At 40.2% G+C, this 15,998-nt stretch overlaps 1 protein-coding gene and 3 long non-coding RNA genes across 9 annotated transcripts in view; all 4 read right to left on the bottom strand.

The window, feature by feature from the left end:
* si:ch211-207d6.2 (sickle tail protein homolog) overlaps positions 1-8,447 on the bottom strand; it is a 112,993-nt gene extending 104,546 nt beyond the window's left edge. For all 6 annotated transcript variants that reach the window (XM_042429993.1, XM_042429997.1, XM_042429994.1 and 3 more), the window contains exon 1: positions 7,499-8,447. In XM_042429993.1, coding sequence (XP_042285927.1) covers positions 7,499-7,790 — 292 coding nt within the window. In that variant the 5' untranslated portion in view covers positions 7,791-8,447. The remainder of the gene's footprint in view (positions 1-7,498) is intronic.
* The window catches only part of LOC121909468, a 567,936-nt gene that overhangs the window by 353,929 nt on the left and 198,009 nt on the right, over positions 1-15,998 (bottom strand). The window lies entirely within an intron of this gene.
* Positions 10,955-11,585, bottom strand: LOC121909465. The gene is made up of 4 exons (XR_006099449.1): positions 11,537-11,585; positions 11,348-11,436; positions 11,132-11,228; positions 10,955-11,053 (listed from the first exon to the last, which is right to left on the bottom strand). It is a non-coding gene; the product is annotated as an uncharacterized LOC121909465 (long non-coding RNA).
* Positions 12,532-13,381, bottom strand: LOC121909469. Its single transcript, XR_006099453.1, has 3 exons — positions 13,068-13,381; positions 12,809-12,955; positions 12,532-12,712 (listed from the first exon to the last, which is right to left on the bottom strand). It is a non-coding gene; the product is annotated as an uncharacterized LOC121909469 (long non-coding RNA).

Here is a 15,998-nt window from a genome sequence, read left to right as displayed (position 1 = left end):
TAGTTAAAAATTAATAACAAATGAGAAAAAACAATACAGCTTCTGTGCTCCTGAGTCCCAACTGGCAGAAAAAAAACCAAATGTGGTACAAGCTAGAAACATACTTACAAATTTAATACCTTAGTTTTGAAATTCATGCTGAGTGCTACAAAAAATGAAAAATGTGTGTGCATGTACACAAATCTAAAGATTACATTTTGTGACTATTTCACAAACTGCCATGAGACTGGGTTGACTGAGAACTGTTGTCTCCAGTGTCAGTGTTTTTGCATCAGCATAACAACATTACACCACTTCCACTTTTTCTCCTGACAGAGAACCGTTATCACAACCACAGGAGGTTGCTTATCAGAAAACCTGCAGTAACTGATTCTTTGGCCATTTGGGGGCAGCACGAACCTGTCAGCAAACATTTGCTTATTTACATATCCAGCAGTTGTGGAGGAGCATTATCATTCATTTGGAGTTGTGTTTCTGTCCACCTGGTGAATGCAAATCCAATATTCACTCATTAGCTCTGTTTTTGTTCTCTACCAACCCTTGAGGGAAATATCTGGCTCTTTAGCTGCTAAATGCTACGCTATGTTCACCAGCTCGTCGCTAACTGTGTCTGTTAGGCATGTGGTGCTGAGCAGGTAGTGTACAGTGGGTTTTTAGAGCTTTTTCTCTGAAAACAGCTGCCTGCAGCGGTTGAAAACAATGCTATGAGAGCGCTGAGAGTCAACCAAAATAGTAAAGTTGCAGCTAGACTGCTAAACAATGAGCTAAAACTCACTAGAAAGCTCTGTGAATCCGATAAGAGCTGCAGATTCACTGACAATTCTCTGTACGTTCATCACTATAAGCCATGCACAACACATTACACACTGTTATTTGATACCTTGTTATTGTAAAAATATCTATTGTAACTGTTACTTCTGTTTGCTTTACCTCATTGCAAGGGAGACATGGCCAAAACTTGGTAGACATAGTAACAACACAAACAGTTCAAACAATAAGAAAAACTTGTAACAATACTAAAGAGACAATTATTATTGGAGTCATTTACCATCGAATTTTCAGTTGTCTCCACAACTTCTTCCAGACTTATCAAGATTCTTCAGTTTCATTTCCTTCTGCAGTCTATTCCAAGTGACTGGACCAGAAAGCATATGTGTCCAAACATCAGGGACAGAAACAAACTGACCAAGTCTAAAATAGTGCAGTCTGAACACATGGCTCCATTTTCATAAAAAAAGAGATCCTGCTTAGTGTAGCTGTTAAATCACACGATTTTATAATGTTGATTTTGAAATGATGTCAGAATATTTTATGACGGCGTTGATTTTAAAATGATGTGACATCAAGGCTGTATTGCTCCTTCTTTTTCTGTCCACTAAGCCCACTCATCTTTGTTCCAAGTTTATAAAATCACATTTATTGGCCATCACACCATCCCCCCCCCCCCCCCCCCCCCCCGCTTTTTTTTTTTCTCTCCCTCTCTCTCGCTCCCTCCCTCCCTTCCTCTTCCCTCCAGCTTTTGAAGTGGCGAGCATGGGAGGGATTAGCTTCACTTTATAGTCAAAAGGGGGAATGTGATGATACAAGAGAGGATGTAACTAATCAGCAGCAAGCTGTAATCCTCCGGGACTAGACAGGACAATACTGCTGGACTCCAACTCCCCGCTCAGGAATGTATGACAGGACAGAAAAAGCTGCAACCACTGACCAGGGCAAATGTGACTGAATACTGTACACACACTGCTCTGCCAGTTTACTTGTATTAGTCATGTTGTGTGGGGACAAAATTCTGTTCACACAGTCACTTTGGCCCTATATACACATACAGTATGTGTCTCATATCCAGATAAAAACCAGAGGTGTTTCAATACTTTAGTTTAAACTTGACCAAATACATTCTATCTGATATCACATATACTGTCTGGTGTGTCCCAGGCTATCAGGCTTCTCCAGTCCAGAGGGCATAGCCACAGGAAGTAGAGGTGCTGTGGGTGCTGCATTTTTCTCTGTTGCGTCTGGCAGGAATATGCCCGACACATGAACTGTGAGAAGAAGCCGGCGTGAGAAGTGTAGCTCACAGACCTGATGGACACTTACAGGCCAGTTAGAATTGTCTGACTGTCCTGTCCCAAAACATAACCACACTAAAATTCATGTCTTTGTGTAATGATAGCTTTAATTATTTACTATATCATAGGACATTGCATTTAGGCAGCAAAACAGTTGTAAACTTGAGAGGACAGAGTTTCCTCTTATTCTTCAGCTTCTTGTAGAGCCTCTTTGGATACTTGTCTTCATCCTGCTGTTCTTTCTGCACTTGTTCAATCTGTAAAAAGCCTTGCTTGCATGCAGTCTGCTACTGTGTTGTGTAAAAGGAAATAGTGTGCTCTAGTTCTTCTTCACTGGTGGTGGGCTCACTGCCATCTACTGATCCCTTCTATCTACTAATACCTCCTGAACCCCCCCCCTCCCAAAAACCCCCCCCAAAAAAACATGTTTACCTTTGGACACATAACACACAAGGAATGAATGCCATATACTGTATCTCCTGGATGCCAAAATTTACAATTTGTTACATGTTTGAGTTATGTGACAGTGTCTGGGACATTTAATCTTCCTCCCTTTTGCTGACAAACACTGGCCTGCACTGGCTGAAAATAATGAGCTCTCTTTTTTTTTTTCCATAACAGAGGAGTAAGCTGACTAGAGCAGAGATACTTTTTGACTTGACAAGAGAACTTTTTAGCCTTCATCACTGAAATGCATTGTGATGCCAATTGGTTGCAGCTCATAGCACTGATCTCCATCCTCAGGCAGCTGAAATGTCAGCGAGTGGGGGTTGGTGGATGGGGAATGTGAGAATGCAGTGTGCAAGGAGTTTTTAAATCTCAGCAGAGAACTGACCACAAAGTTTTTTACGTCACTGGAAATGTTACTCTCTACAACTTTATCAGTACTATATTTTAAAACTATATTTTCTCAACCACTTATTTGGAAGAGCAAACTAAAGTAAAAGCACGAGACATGAGCTGTTATTGTCCGTTGCACTGTAAAACTTGGTGCAGGCATAACCACAAGGCAGCTCTGCAAAATCTAAAAGACCTTTACAACAGACAGTTTGGGTGATGACTTGAATGTTTTTAGCTGCACTAGCAGCATTGCTCTGGAGATGTCAACATCAGTCAGTCCACCAGTTTAGCCTTGACTGATATCTCAACAACTATTGGATGGATTGCCATGACATTTGGTACAGACAGCCATGATCCCCACAGAATGAATCCTACTGACTTTGGGGATTCACTAACTTTTGACAGCAGGTCCAAGCTTAGTTATCCAGAGAAATATCAGAGTTCAACTGGAAGTTTGTTGGCAAACTCTGATGATCTGAGTGCTCCTGCTCCTTGTCTTGCTAAGTGTAGACACAGCTCTTGCAATAATGCATCACCAGATCTCAGTAATGATGTTGGTCACTTGACTGACTTACAGGGACACAAAACGGAACTGAACAACTGATGAGTTACACTTGTGCTTTTGCTGCAATGACAAGTCAAAAACAGTCTATTGGAATAATTATCATAACTACAAAAATTCACTAACATGGGTGCAGGTTTCTGATTGGTGGAATGAGTCCACCCAGGCAGTCATTCTCATTCATTTCCATTCATTCATTTAATCTGAAGTTTGAGTATTGTTAGTATGACTTTTATCTGACCCTATGTATTTCACTGATTTTGGATGTTGGACATGGGACCTAAATATTCCATAATTTGCATGTCATTTTAGGTAATAGCCCTTCTTGGGGGGACCTTTAAATACAAATAATGGGTTTATGGTCAAGTTTGGAACTGTTCCAGATGTGGTATGTTGTGACACATAATATGTTGTGAGGTAGCTGTCAACCACTTGATTGGAGGGCTCCCAACTGACCTAGTGCCCATGGAAAACCTATGTTATTCATGTGATAAGATACAGATGTGTAACCCCATATAAGCTGTGCACCGACAGTGGTACGTTGCCCTGACCATCTTTGTACATGGAATGGACCCGATGGCCATCGTCTAATAAACGTCTACAAAATAAGAACTTCGCCAGCTCTTCCTTTGAACGATATCACCACACATCCTTCCTTTCAAGTATCAAATATCAAAATGATTAATCTTTCATTCAGACTATTCTAAGCATTTAAGTCATACCAGACCATTTTATTTACATGTTACAGTTACTAGTCAATTGTGAATGTATTAAGTTAATATCTAACTTTATGTGAATTTCTTATAAAAAAAAAAGAGGATATATTGTAAAATAAATCAGTGATGGTTGAGGGAAGCATTTGAAGCAACAGTTTGGGGAAATTATCAGGATCCACCTGCTGCTGAAATCAGCACTGATAGAAACATGTAGTGCTGTTGGACAGAAATGAGCAGTATATGTAGGAACATCTGTGGAAATTTGGAAATCAGTAATAAAGCCAAAAATGTCAGTATCCTGCATCCCTATTTTATGTTCACTAAAAATATCTGAAAGCTTGATCTTGATCTTTTTTTTTTCCTTTACTTCTAATCTCACTTTAAGTTATCAACTGTGCTCAGATCAGAGTTTAATAAACGCCTTCTTGCACTTTTATTTGGTTGTGATTACTGTGAGGGGGCACAATAAGAGTATGTACTAGTTCTGATGTACTAAACATGAAGTCACCATCACCTAATATAGTCACTTACTCATTAGCTTTGACCCTCAGGACATGTCATGCATTCATTCAAACATTCATTAATTCACTCAGTCGTACATGTAGAAATGCATTTACATATGACTTAGTCATATTGCCTTATTATAAAGTGTTAACAGGAATGTCCTCAAAAATGGAATAATAGTCTGTTTGTGTGTATATGTGTGTATATATACACACACACACACATTGCTTTAGGGTCTCTGACTCATGGAAGCACGTGTCTGTAAATCTACATTAGCTGACTGCATCAAGGAGAGAAGGATTATTTCCTCTGAGCAACGAGGTAAATCCTGAGCTACTGTAAATCTCACACTGTTTCCTTTCATTAGAGAGTATGTGATCTTGAAACACTTGGTTTTAAAATGCATCTTGGGTGATCAGATCACAGTTGGACTGCGCTAAACACAAACAACAACCAAGACACATTGTGATCTGATCACTCAAACACACTTGCCAAGGTGGTCTGGGATGTATTTGACCACATCTTTTGTAGTGTAAACGTTACTGTGGCCTGATGGGTCCCTGAAAAATAGCTCATCAATGCAGGACATGGTGGTGGTTTTGGTGACAGCGCACCAATGCCAAATGACTTTGTCCTGCCAATCTCAACAGTTGGAATAGCCCATGTATGTATATCAGTTCTTGAAACATTTTTGTTTTCATAGCTAGCCTGTATGAAACAAATCTGACTGACATAATAATTGCGTGGGGTCCTTGGACCCGCCAGCAGGAGTGATGTAGGCAGTAACAAAATCTGAACACAAGTGTTCAGCTGGAGACGCAGGTGTGAACAGCGTTTTGTCTAGACTGTCTAGTTGTGTTTGGATCACCAAAACGCATTTGGTGTAAACAGCCTCTTAGATTTTTTACACTACTAAAGCTTTTTGTTATTTTTAGCTATTACTGATAAACAGAAATTGGTGATATTTGATTTGATACAGTTAAATATTAGTGATTATGTGTTTGGCAGGAGTCATTCATGTCTTGGAGATGTATGTATGTATGTAGCTCCAATCCTGGATTTTACCGATTTTGATATCTGAGAATTTAGAAAATCTGATAATATATTGGACATAAATACATAACATAAACAAATATTTTTGATTAGGATCACATTTTTTTTTAAATAGTGACCCAAATATGTAGTGAACAGGACAATTTACAGTATAAAATAAACCTGTCATTGCTTCCTGGTGCACAAACCTCGTTGGTTTTATTATTACTTGTCAGATGACATATACATTGCTACTGATGTATCTTAAATCAGCTATGAGATAATGTTAATATCTATAATAATTTTAGATAATCGATAAGTCAGTCGGGCTCTATAAATATGTTTTGTATGTACAGATATTTTATGGTAATGCCTCTGGTAAACACATTTCAAATAGCTGAATTGATTAGAGTATGAAACAGAGTGGCAGTGAATGGAAGAGCGAGTATGCATCCTGCTGAAAACACACACTGACACTGTGATGGGCCACAGCATGACAGCAGCTAATCCAGTCTTGACAGCACTTTAAGCAGCGAAAACACACATGAAATCCCTTTCCGCTTTTCTAACTGCAGTTTGGAACAAGCACATATTAACATGGTGAAATGCATTAAGCACATATCACATCATATTTGTCTTCCTAATTTGTGTATTCATATGTTAAATAGGTATATGGCATGCCTGAAATAAAGACTGGGCTAAACAGAATAAATTTGTCACTGCCAGCCAAACCCACCATTACTTTCACACAGTATGTGTTCATCTCTGAAGGGAACAACGCCATTTTAAATTCCACATGCATCGTTCCTCTTGTCCTAATGCAGGGTTCAAGTCATAATTCAGACTGTAATAATGAGCATCAGAGTTAATGTCAGCTTCCTCACAGAACTACACTACATTATATGTGTCAATAGATTTGTGCCACCATCACTGGCAGTTACATCAAAATAAAATCACATATTGACACACATAATACAGTCCACTCAGCTAACTGAGGAGGAGCTTCACACCATCCATATGAATCTTATGTTACTTGTTAACAAACCTCTACAGATATGTACAGGGTAACACTATAAAAATAGCCGATTGAGACTATTTATCTGGTGCGATTTAGGGAGCTCGTAATGAGCAAGTTTGAATAACGAGAGGCTTTTCCTAATCTGCTGACATTGCATGAATGTAGCATTAATAGTTCAAATCATAATTAGAATTTTAAACAAACATGCATATCCAGACACCAGCCACTTGTTATGAACATGTAACATGTTTGCTGTTTCCTGGGGATGATGACGTTATTCTGCTGTAGATGCAGTTCAAACACTTTTTACGATTGATTCAATTTCATATATATTTATACAGTTTTTCTAGAAGTTAATGCTAATAATATCCACACTGAACACTCTGAATCTGTCACATTCTAGCATCACTTTGCTGACTGAAAACTGCATTTGACCTTCAGTGTTTGTTCATGTCCAAACCTTCCTGATACAACAAAAGAGACTCTATAAAATCCTGTTCTCTATACAACATTATACACAACACTGGGAAAGTTATCTTCTGAGAAACTGGGAGTGACTACGATATTGTAACAAACTCTTTTCACAGGAATGAGACACATGGATAACATCACTGACAACTCACCAGTTATAAACAGAGATACAGTAAAGTGAAAAGTCTGTCCTCTGGTTGCAGTGTTTTGCACACACTTGAGCCTCCTTGCTGTATCACATGTTATGTTATGTCACGTCATGTTACACTACTTTGTTTAATCTTACCTTCCAGTTTACCTTTGCTGGAGTTGTTCCCTGTCCGCTCAGTGGCTTTGTCTACCAGGGCTGCAGGGTGTGTTTTCCCATTTGGTCCTTGTCCTAACCCAGGTGAGGAAGCCTGGCTCTGGCTCTGAGCTGGTATGGGTCTCTGGATCAGGTTTCCCTCACTGCCTGCCCTCATCAGCCTCTCTCCGATGCGCAGCATGCATGAACGGTTACCCTGCAGCTCTTTCCTTAAGTTGGGGCTCTTGGACCCCGCTGATGCAGGTCGACCCAGACGCGGTGAGGACTTGGACATCTTCCCCGCTGGGCTGAGCAGAGCACTGGTTAGATACTCCAGGGTTAGTCTGTGTCCCTCCTTTGCCAATCCCTCTATGTAGGATTGAGTTCTTTCCCTTATGCTTTATCTAATCTTTCTTTGCTTCTCTGTGTGTCTCTTTCTCTCTTCTTTCTTTTCCCCCTTCTCTTTAGTCACTTCCTCGCTCCTCTCATGCACAGGTGAAGGACGTTAAAGATGGACTTTGAGTGTGTCAGGATCTCTCATCCAATTGTCTTCTTTCTCTTTGGAACATAAAGAGTTTATGTCTTTAGGTTTGTCCTCTCCTTCTGTGTCCTTGCTTCTCTCTCTGTGTGGACGTTCCTCTGGTGTGTTTGTCTTTTGTAAGTTGTCTCGTTTCCTGGACCCCTACCTTCTTACTGTAATCTCCTGTGCCCTTCTGTTAATCTTACCTCCTATGGCAGGATGCTGTCCTCCGGTCTTGTCGTCCTTCTTCGTCTCTTTCCAGACCCTGCTATCTCTGACAGTACCACTGGACCGTCTCTGTGTTTAAGGCAATGTTTAATATGCAAAACTGTGGTTGTTCAGAGTTTAAAGCAAGTTCACAGTATCTGTATTATTCCCTCATCCTCCTCCTCTCCTGCTGTCTCTCTGTCAGAGTGTGCTCCCTATGTGAGCCTCAACTCCTCTGGGAGTGCTCTCTGTCTCCCTACGCTCGCTCGCTCGCTCGCTCTCTCTGTCTCCCTACGCTCGCTCACTCGCTCTTTCTGTTTTCTCTCTCTCTCTCTCTCTCTCTCTCTCTCTCTCTGTCTCTCTCACACAGAGATAGTGGCAGGCAGGGCTTTAGTGGTCAGAGCAGAAATACAGGACATATCCTACATTTACATCAATGCTCTGAATCAGGACTCAGACAGGCTGGACATCTTTCAGAAAATAAAAGACTTTTTAAAACGGTGTGATCACAGTGAATGTGTAGTAATGGGGGAGATTTGAATTGCACTACAAATTTCACATTAGACAGAACAGGAGATTCAGAGTCAGGTGTAGTAGATATATGGAGGATCGAACATCCACAGGATAGGATTTACATGTCACATAGTTTCAGTAGTAGCTTACTGAACAGTTACATTTACCTAGTAGGGTTCACTGACCATCACTTAGTCACATTCGATTTTTATAGCTCACCAACAACTAAATGCAGCTCAGACTGGCACTTTAATGTTAAGCTGCTTCAGGACAGCGATTTCTGTCAGAAAGTTGAGATGTTCTGGGGAATCTGGAGAGGAAAGAAGGACTTTGAGTCCCTAAGTCAGTGGTGGGAAGCGGGAAAAGCACATATACGAGTTTTCTGTCAACAGTTTACAAGTCAGTCCACAGTGAAAGTCAAAAGAGTCATTCAGGATATAGAAAAAGAAACCGGATTTGGAAGACAGTCTCTTCACACACACAACAGCACAGGTTTGAACGCTGCATCAGAAAGCTGTGATGACACCGGGGATGTCTCAGGTTCTGTCTTCTGGTCAGCCTGAGATCCAGACTGAGAGAGGCTGGCTATGTTAGCTGGGTCATCTCATGAAGACCTCCATCACCCATCTAGCTGAATTGTTTTACATCAGATCCAGCATACTGCTGCTCAGGCTCATGGAGGAGGTCTGTGCTTCCCTGCCAGAAGGCCTCAGTGTTTGCTGACGACCATACTCCAACGGACCAATGAGATGATGAATATGAGTATGTCTTTCCTCCTCTCCTGCTGTGGGACAGTGGTAAGATGAGGAGGGCATCCTGCTGTCTCTAAAGACCCCAGAGTCAGCTGATTTTGAGACTCTGGGGGGAAAAGCAGCTTATTAAATCAACATGAGGGTTTCAAGTTTATGCTGCCTGTCAGGGGTGAAGGTGTCGAGGTGTACAGAGTTTTTTGACCTCTCTCACTGTACAAACCCCTGTTGATAAACGGACGGGTGACCTCCAGTGGAGGATTGTAGATGGGGCTGTAGCTACAAACAGGTATCTGGTGTACCTCAGTCCTGGCACAGGGGACAACTGTCCTTTCTGCTCGCAGACAGAAATGATATACCATCTGTTTAATCAGTTAACTATTCAGCCAATTACAGTCCTGGTTTGAGTGCTTAGGGGAACATTTTCTTTTTGTCTTTTTATCCATGGTCCACACCACTCTGCAAAGAAAAAAATCACTTATGAATATATTTCAGGACTGGCCAAGTTAGCTATTTGGAAAACAAGGAAGAGCTGTGTGAGGGGTCAGACGATGTGGTTCTGATGCTGACTGGGCTGCTACAAATGACTACTGTTTTTATTGATTTGTGTTTTGTTTATTTCATTTGTCAGCTTTAATATGAACTCCTGCTGAATTGTTGTATCCTTTAGTAATTTAATAAAGCGATTTTTAAAATGTATTCTCTCTTTCTTTCTTTCTCTTTTTTTATCTTTTCCATTTTTAATCCCCCTCTTGCTCTCTGCTCTCTCTCCTTGCCTGGCTGTGTTGCTGTTCACATGTTGGCTCTGCTGTTGTCAGTTTACACCATGCTAAATCTGTCTCGATGTCTCAATACTCACATTAGCCTAAACTACAAACTGTTATCTTCCTTGCTTTCAGCCCAACACTTTTTTCTACTTCCTGTCATTCCTCTTTTTCTTCTTCTTACAGTCCAATCCATCTTTAATCTTATAGTTAGCTGGTGGAGTTTTTCTTGCAAAAATGGGATCTTTTATGGGGACATTTTGAATTGATATGAGGTAGTGGATCTAGCAAATAATACAATGACATATGTATTGATCCCATGTAATTATAGCACACTGACAAATGCACAACCATTATGCCAAACTACCAATACTGCAAGTGGGTTTTTCTATTTTTATTTTTTTTAATGTAATGTTAACACAGTACTTTTGAGAATAGTCATGATTTTGCCTCTTTTATTATTAATAATTATCATTGTGGCACAACATGAAAAATGAGACCCTCTTCCCAGTTCCTGAGAATCACCAGCAACAAAGAATTTTGCAGCCCTTCATGTGTTTATTTCATATTTTTGGCTTTAGGGTGGATTAACAGCAAAACAACAAATAAAAAGAGAACTAAAGGGTAATCAACCGAAATTACCTTTCAAAAGGAAAGAAAGAAACAAATATATATATATATATCTCATCACATTCATACCTGACTCAGAGATCAGTGTTTGGGCCATTTCCCACTTCATTCGGTCGACCGCCTCCATGTCAACTGGAAAGTCAGGCTTCTGTTCATTCAGTACATGCTCTGCCACCTTGAATACAGATTGGAGTGAGTTGTCTCATCGAAAGAGATGGATTAACTGAAAAACTGGAAAATTTACTTTACACACCAGCACCCTTCATGATGTGGTGTCTTGCTGGTGAGGGTGGGAAATTGTGTCACATGACCACCTGGAGACGTTGATGTTCCTCCTTCTGATGAAGGCTCTACATCGTGAAGATAGAGGGGTGAAAGTATGAGATGCTGCTTTGTTGGCTATGTGAAATAGTCTACCACAGCAGAGATATGAGGTGCACCTAACAGGGATTATCCAAGATATGCTTACCTTGTCATTTCATTGCATTTCTGCACCTGGGTACTAGTGGCTCCAAAAGGGTCAACAAAAAGAGCCCTTTGTTCCTTGGGGTACATAGCCTGTTAAAAATACACAGATGGACTCCTAAATATTCATGAAACATGAAGAGTTTATGTGTGCTAAAGGTGTGCATACAAACTTGGACAAAAGTTCACTTACCACCAGAGTCCAGTGTCTGTCCTTGCAAACTACTTCAATTAGTATTTTGCAGCATCCAGCTACAAAAAGTCCAATTATTAAAATGAATTTAACATTCTGAATAAGACATTGTTAGGATTAGAATAATGATGCTCACCTTTCTCAACCCCCAAGATGTGCCATTCCACATGGCTGTCATTTCAAATGTGTCAATGACAAATACCTTAGATGGCATTTGATGGCAACAAATATGCGTTCAACACCAGCAAAGAGTTCACTTTGTCATTAACAGGCTAATCTGTTTCAACAAACTTTTAATAGCCTGCTTAGTGCTAGATACATACCTCACTCTCCAATTCCCTTCCAGGGACAAGGCTCTGGAGATCCCATGTGAATAACTTATAGGGTCCAACCTTTGCCCACAGTATCTCCCCCTTTCCCCAGAAGTCAGGCACTGGAAAGGAAAATAAGTGAGTATTTTAAAAAGGGTACAGAGAGCATAATGATAATGGAATACAATACATTATGTTAAATGTCGTATAGGTTTTACATATACATACCATTGCTCTGGTCAGGGTGTGTGATGCTAGGTGTCTGTTCAGTGTGGCAGCTGGTAGTGGATAAGGTGGCTGGAGAGATGGGACAGTGTGTTATCGGAGGGGTGCTTACAGGACAGTGTGGCAGAGGAGGCTGGAGAGAAGAATGGAGGGGTGCTGGCAGCATCAGGGTGATTTAGTTTGTGGATGGACCAGAGGTGTTGTGATCTGTTGTGCTGTGGTGTGAGGCCAGAGGAGAGAGCCCCTCAATTCTTCTGAGCTTAGCTGAAACCCTCTCCTCTGGCTCAATGAAATGTGTTAAACAATTAATGTTTGCCATCGTCTTAGAAGTGTCTGCGGTAGAATGGAGTATAGCCCTTTTGTCCTGCAGCTCTGTCATTGTGAAGGGTCTCAGCATGTCAGCATGTCATTCTCCACCCCATCCCCCCCCCTTCCGTTGCTGTTCCCTTATGTCTTTTAGCAAGACAGTATCTCCTGTTGTGAGTTTATCATCCTAGCCCCTCTCCTCTTTCCTTTTCCTTACCCTTTGGTGGGATTTTCTTACATTTGCCTGCACCTGCTGATACACACCATGTTGTTTCATAAGTCCCTAACACACAACCTCCTCCTTCACCGGTGTCTCCACTTTATCGTCTGTTATCTACAAGGGCAAAAACATAAGTGCAGTATAAAAAAGGCATGACATTTCAATGATTGCCATATCCAAACATTGCAAACATTACTTTGACCCTCTTACCTCACACTCGCTCGGTATCTCAGAGGGGTATCTGGCCTCCCTACCAAACATTAAATAATATGGACTGTATTGTGTTGTCAGGTGTTTTTTTTGTTCTCAGTCCAAACGTGGTTGCTGCCAGATATTGGCCCCATGTTGCTAAGAGATCTAAAATATTAAATTATGTGTGAGTAGAAAATTAACTTCATATATTCATAATTAACTGTGTAGCTTAACATTCTGATATGTTGTGGTATTTAGTGTTTTAAGATTAACTTACCATTGAATGGTGTTAATTTTTTCCACAAGTCCATTTGTTTGCGTGTGATCAGGCGAGCAAAAGCTCCTCTTAACACCCAACATGTCACAGAGGCGAGTGTTAACCTTTCACAGTGCCAAAGATGATACAAGTCAGCATGGATAAACAATTCTAGGGTACAGTAAATACTTGATTTTAACCTCACTTTATTTTTAAATTCTGTTCCCTGATCTGTAATGTGATCATCACTTTAATAAATGGAATCATTTCAAGTAAGTTTTATTTGGTTCATGAGAAAATTTGGGGTGTATATAAGTATACTCACTTACCCATTTCCGGATGTCTGCCTCCATGCCAGGCCAATAATATCTATTTATAATGGCATGACGGGCTTTATCAACCCCACAGTATGCCCCAACACTGCTGCAGTGTTGCAGTGCACAACCTTGGCAAAGTGCTCTTCATGATTATGCTTTCTCCAACAAATATAGAAGAGCTCTCCATCTGGAGAAGGTATAGCTTCTGAATTAACTGAGCACCAACATGTCACTTGTGGATTTATGGGATTATTTACCTTTGGGGATAAAGTTCGCTGCTCTCTTTTTAATGATATACCTCTCTTGCTTGTTGGATCCCTTGGGGAATCGTTTATTGACTTTGAAGTCCATGAGCTCCTTCATAACTTTTGGGTCCATGTTGACACACTCGTGGAATATTCAGTTGCTCATAATCATGGTTCCAATATTTCTACTTATATAGAATTGTGGGTAATTGCATAATTGAATGAAAATCACCAACCACTTGCAGCTGCACTCTTGCAGTTTACCCAAATGTGTGTTTTTGGGCCAAGTCACATTTCCCCTCAGGGACAATAAAGGACAATAAATATATTTCATCTTAACACACATTAAAGGGGCTGAGGTGAGGTATTGTTCCCATTGTTAATCTGGTAAATTTCTAAAATAGTGTATTAGTTAAAGCTATAATATGTAATTATTCTACATTAAAATGTCTAAAAACAACTAGACCTATGTTATATATGTTGTTGAGTTGTGTACTTACATTATCCCAAATGTTTCCAACAGTTTTCAAACCCAGAGAAATCTGTAATTTAATCAAAGTAACGGACCGTTTCATTTGGTCGCCTGTCAATGGCGTCATACCTCCTCTACCAAAGATTAAACATGCACAAGATGTATACGGCGGTGCTGTGTTTGTCCGCTACAATGGCGTCTACCAAATAGTAACTTACACACATACAAGATAGTACATCGGCGTTGTGGTTGTTCCACACAAACTGTTATAAATGGACTTTTATTGAGTTTTAAGCCACATTTTCATGATAAATTTAGGTCGCTTTTAACTATATCCTTTAGCCGGACGAAGGATTTTAGTCATTGGACGTCTGGATCTTAAGTTATCAGATAAATAAACTGGGCAAACGTTAGCAGCAGCTCGGCTATCAGCCCCTCCAGGAAGTCCGGTGGTCACCAAACATCGTCAGAGACATATTGATTTTTTAGGTGAAACAGCTTTAATTAGTATTTTTAACGATTTTAATCTGCGTGTACGTTTGTTTTTGGAGAGGAGGAGACCTCTGCAGATAATTTGGCTCCCGGAAGAAACCGGCCGAACGTCTGGATCTAAAGTTATAAGAGAAATAAACCGAACAAGTGTTAGCAGCAGCTCGGCTAACAGCCTGTACCGGACGTTGGTGGTCGCCGTACAGCGGAGAAACACGGATTTTTTTAGGTGAAACAGCTTTATTCAGTGTTTTTACCTGTAATCTCCAGGTACATTTGTTCTGGAGAGGAGGAGACCTCTGCAGGTAATTCGGTTCCCGGTAAAAACATCCTGAATGATTAACACTGGAGTAATCCTATCCTGGTGAAGCTGGTTATTTAACAATGAAGACAACAACTCCCATGATCCCTTGCTACTTCACACCATCATCACGTTCCGTCTTTTGTTATTGTTTTGATTGAGACTCGGCTGAAATTACATATTGTACGTTTAACATTAGGAATGTGTGAAGAACAAAGTATTTGCATCGGTATTCATTGAGACAGCAAAATTGTTAGCATTTGTATTTATATTTGTATAAAAGTGTAAATAGGCATAAACATCATGTTTTTGTTTTTATTACACTTTTCATTTTAGGATATTAAAGTGTTATAATAAGTGTTCTTCAATAAACTATCTTGTAAAAGAGAATCCCATACCAGGTCTCGAACACACATCACCCATAACACAGAGGCAGCACAGTGTGTGAGGTGTGGAGATGAACTTCAAAGGCGATTATTGCTTTGCACTTTTCATTTATTGTCTATTTTTTACAACCATTGGAGACACGGAAACAGGTCTCAACAGGTCATTGAGAGTACCTTGAGAGCACTTTGTGCATGTCCGTAGCTCAGCTTTATCTCTGGGGAACACCCCCAACTTCGGGAGTGATGTCCAAATAAGGAAATGTGCGTCATGTAGCAGGTGGATGTGACTCCCCTCGTTGAGACCTGCCACTAGATTTAACACAGTGGAGCAGAGAAGACTACCTGCACCACTGTTATTTGATACATTCTCTTATGTGTATGATATTTTGTGTATTGTGATTATCCATATGATTATTTTACTTCATCACATTAAATTAGATTATTAGTTATTGTGCTATGAACAACCAAACTTATGTTGATACTGAAGGGAAGCAAATCAAAGAGAAACACAACAAAGTTCAAAGTTCCAAAATGTGTCACCGACCCAGCCATTTAGGAATGCAATCACAATTTCAAGCAGTTTGAAGCACTTTATTCAAACCCCAAGCACTTTTCAAACGTTGAACATACCACATTAAAATTCAAGCCTTTTCAAGGATTTTCAACACTCATACAAGCCCTGTGTAATTTTCCCCCGACTACCTTAGGCAGTCATTATTATCCTTGTAAAATGTTTAACTTC

Source organism: Thunnus maccoyii, chromosome 12 (assembly GCF_910596095.1).
Source record: "Thunnus maccoyii chromosome 12, fThuMac1.1, whole genome shotgun sequence".
NCBI lineage: Eukaryota > Metazoa > Chordata > Actinopteri > Scombriformes > Scombridae > Thunnus > Thunnus maccoyii.
Note: the sequence above shows the minus strand (reverse complement) of the source record. Positions and strands in the feature narration are given on the sequence as shown.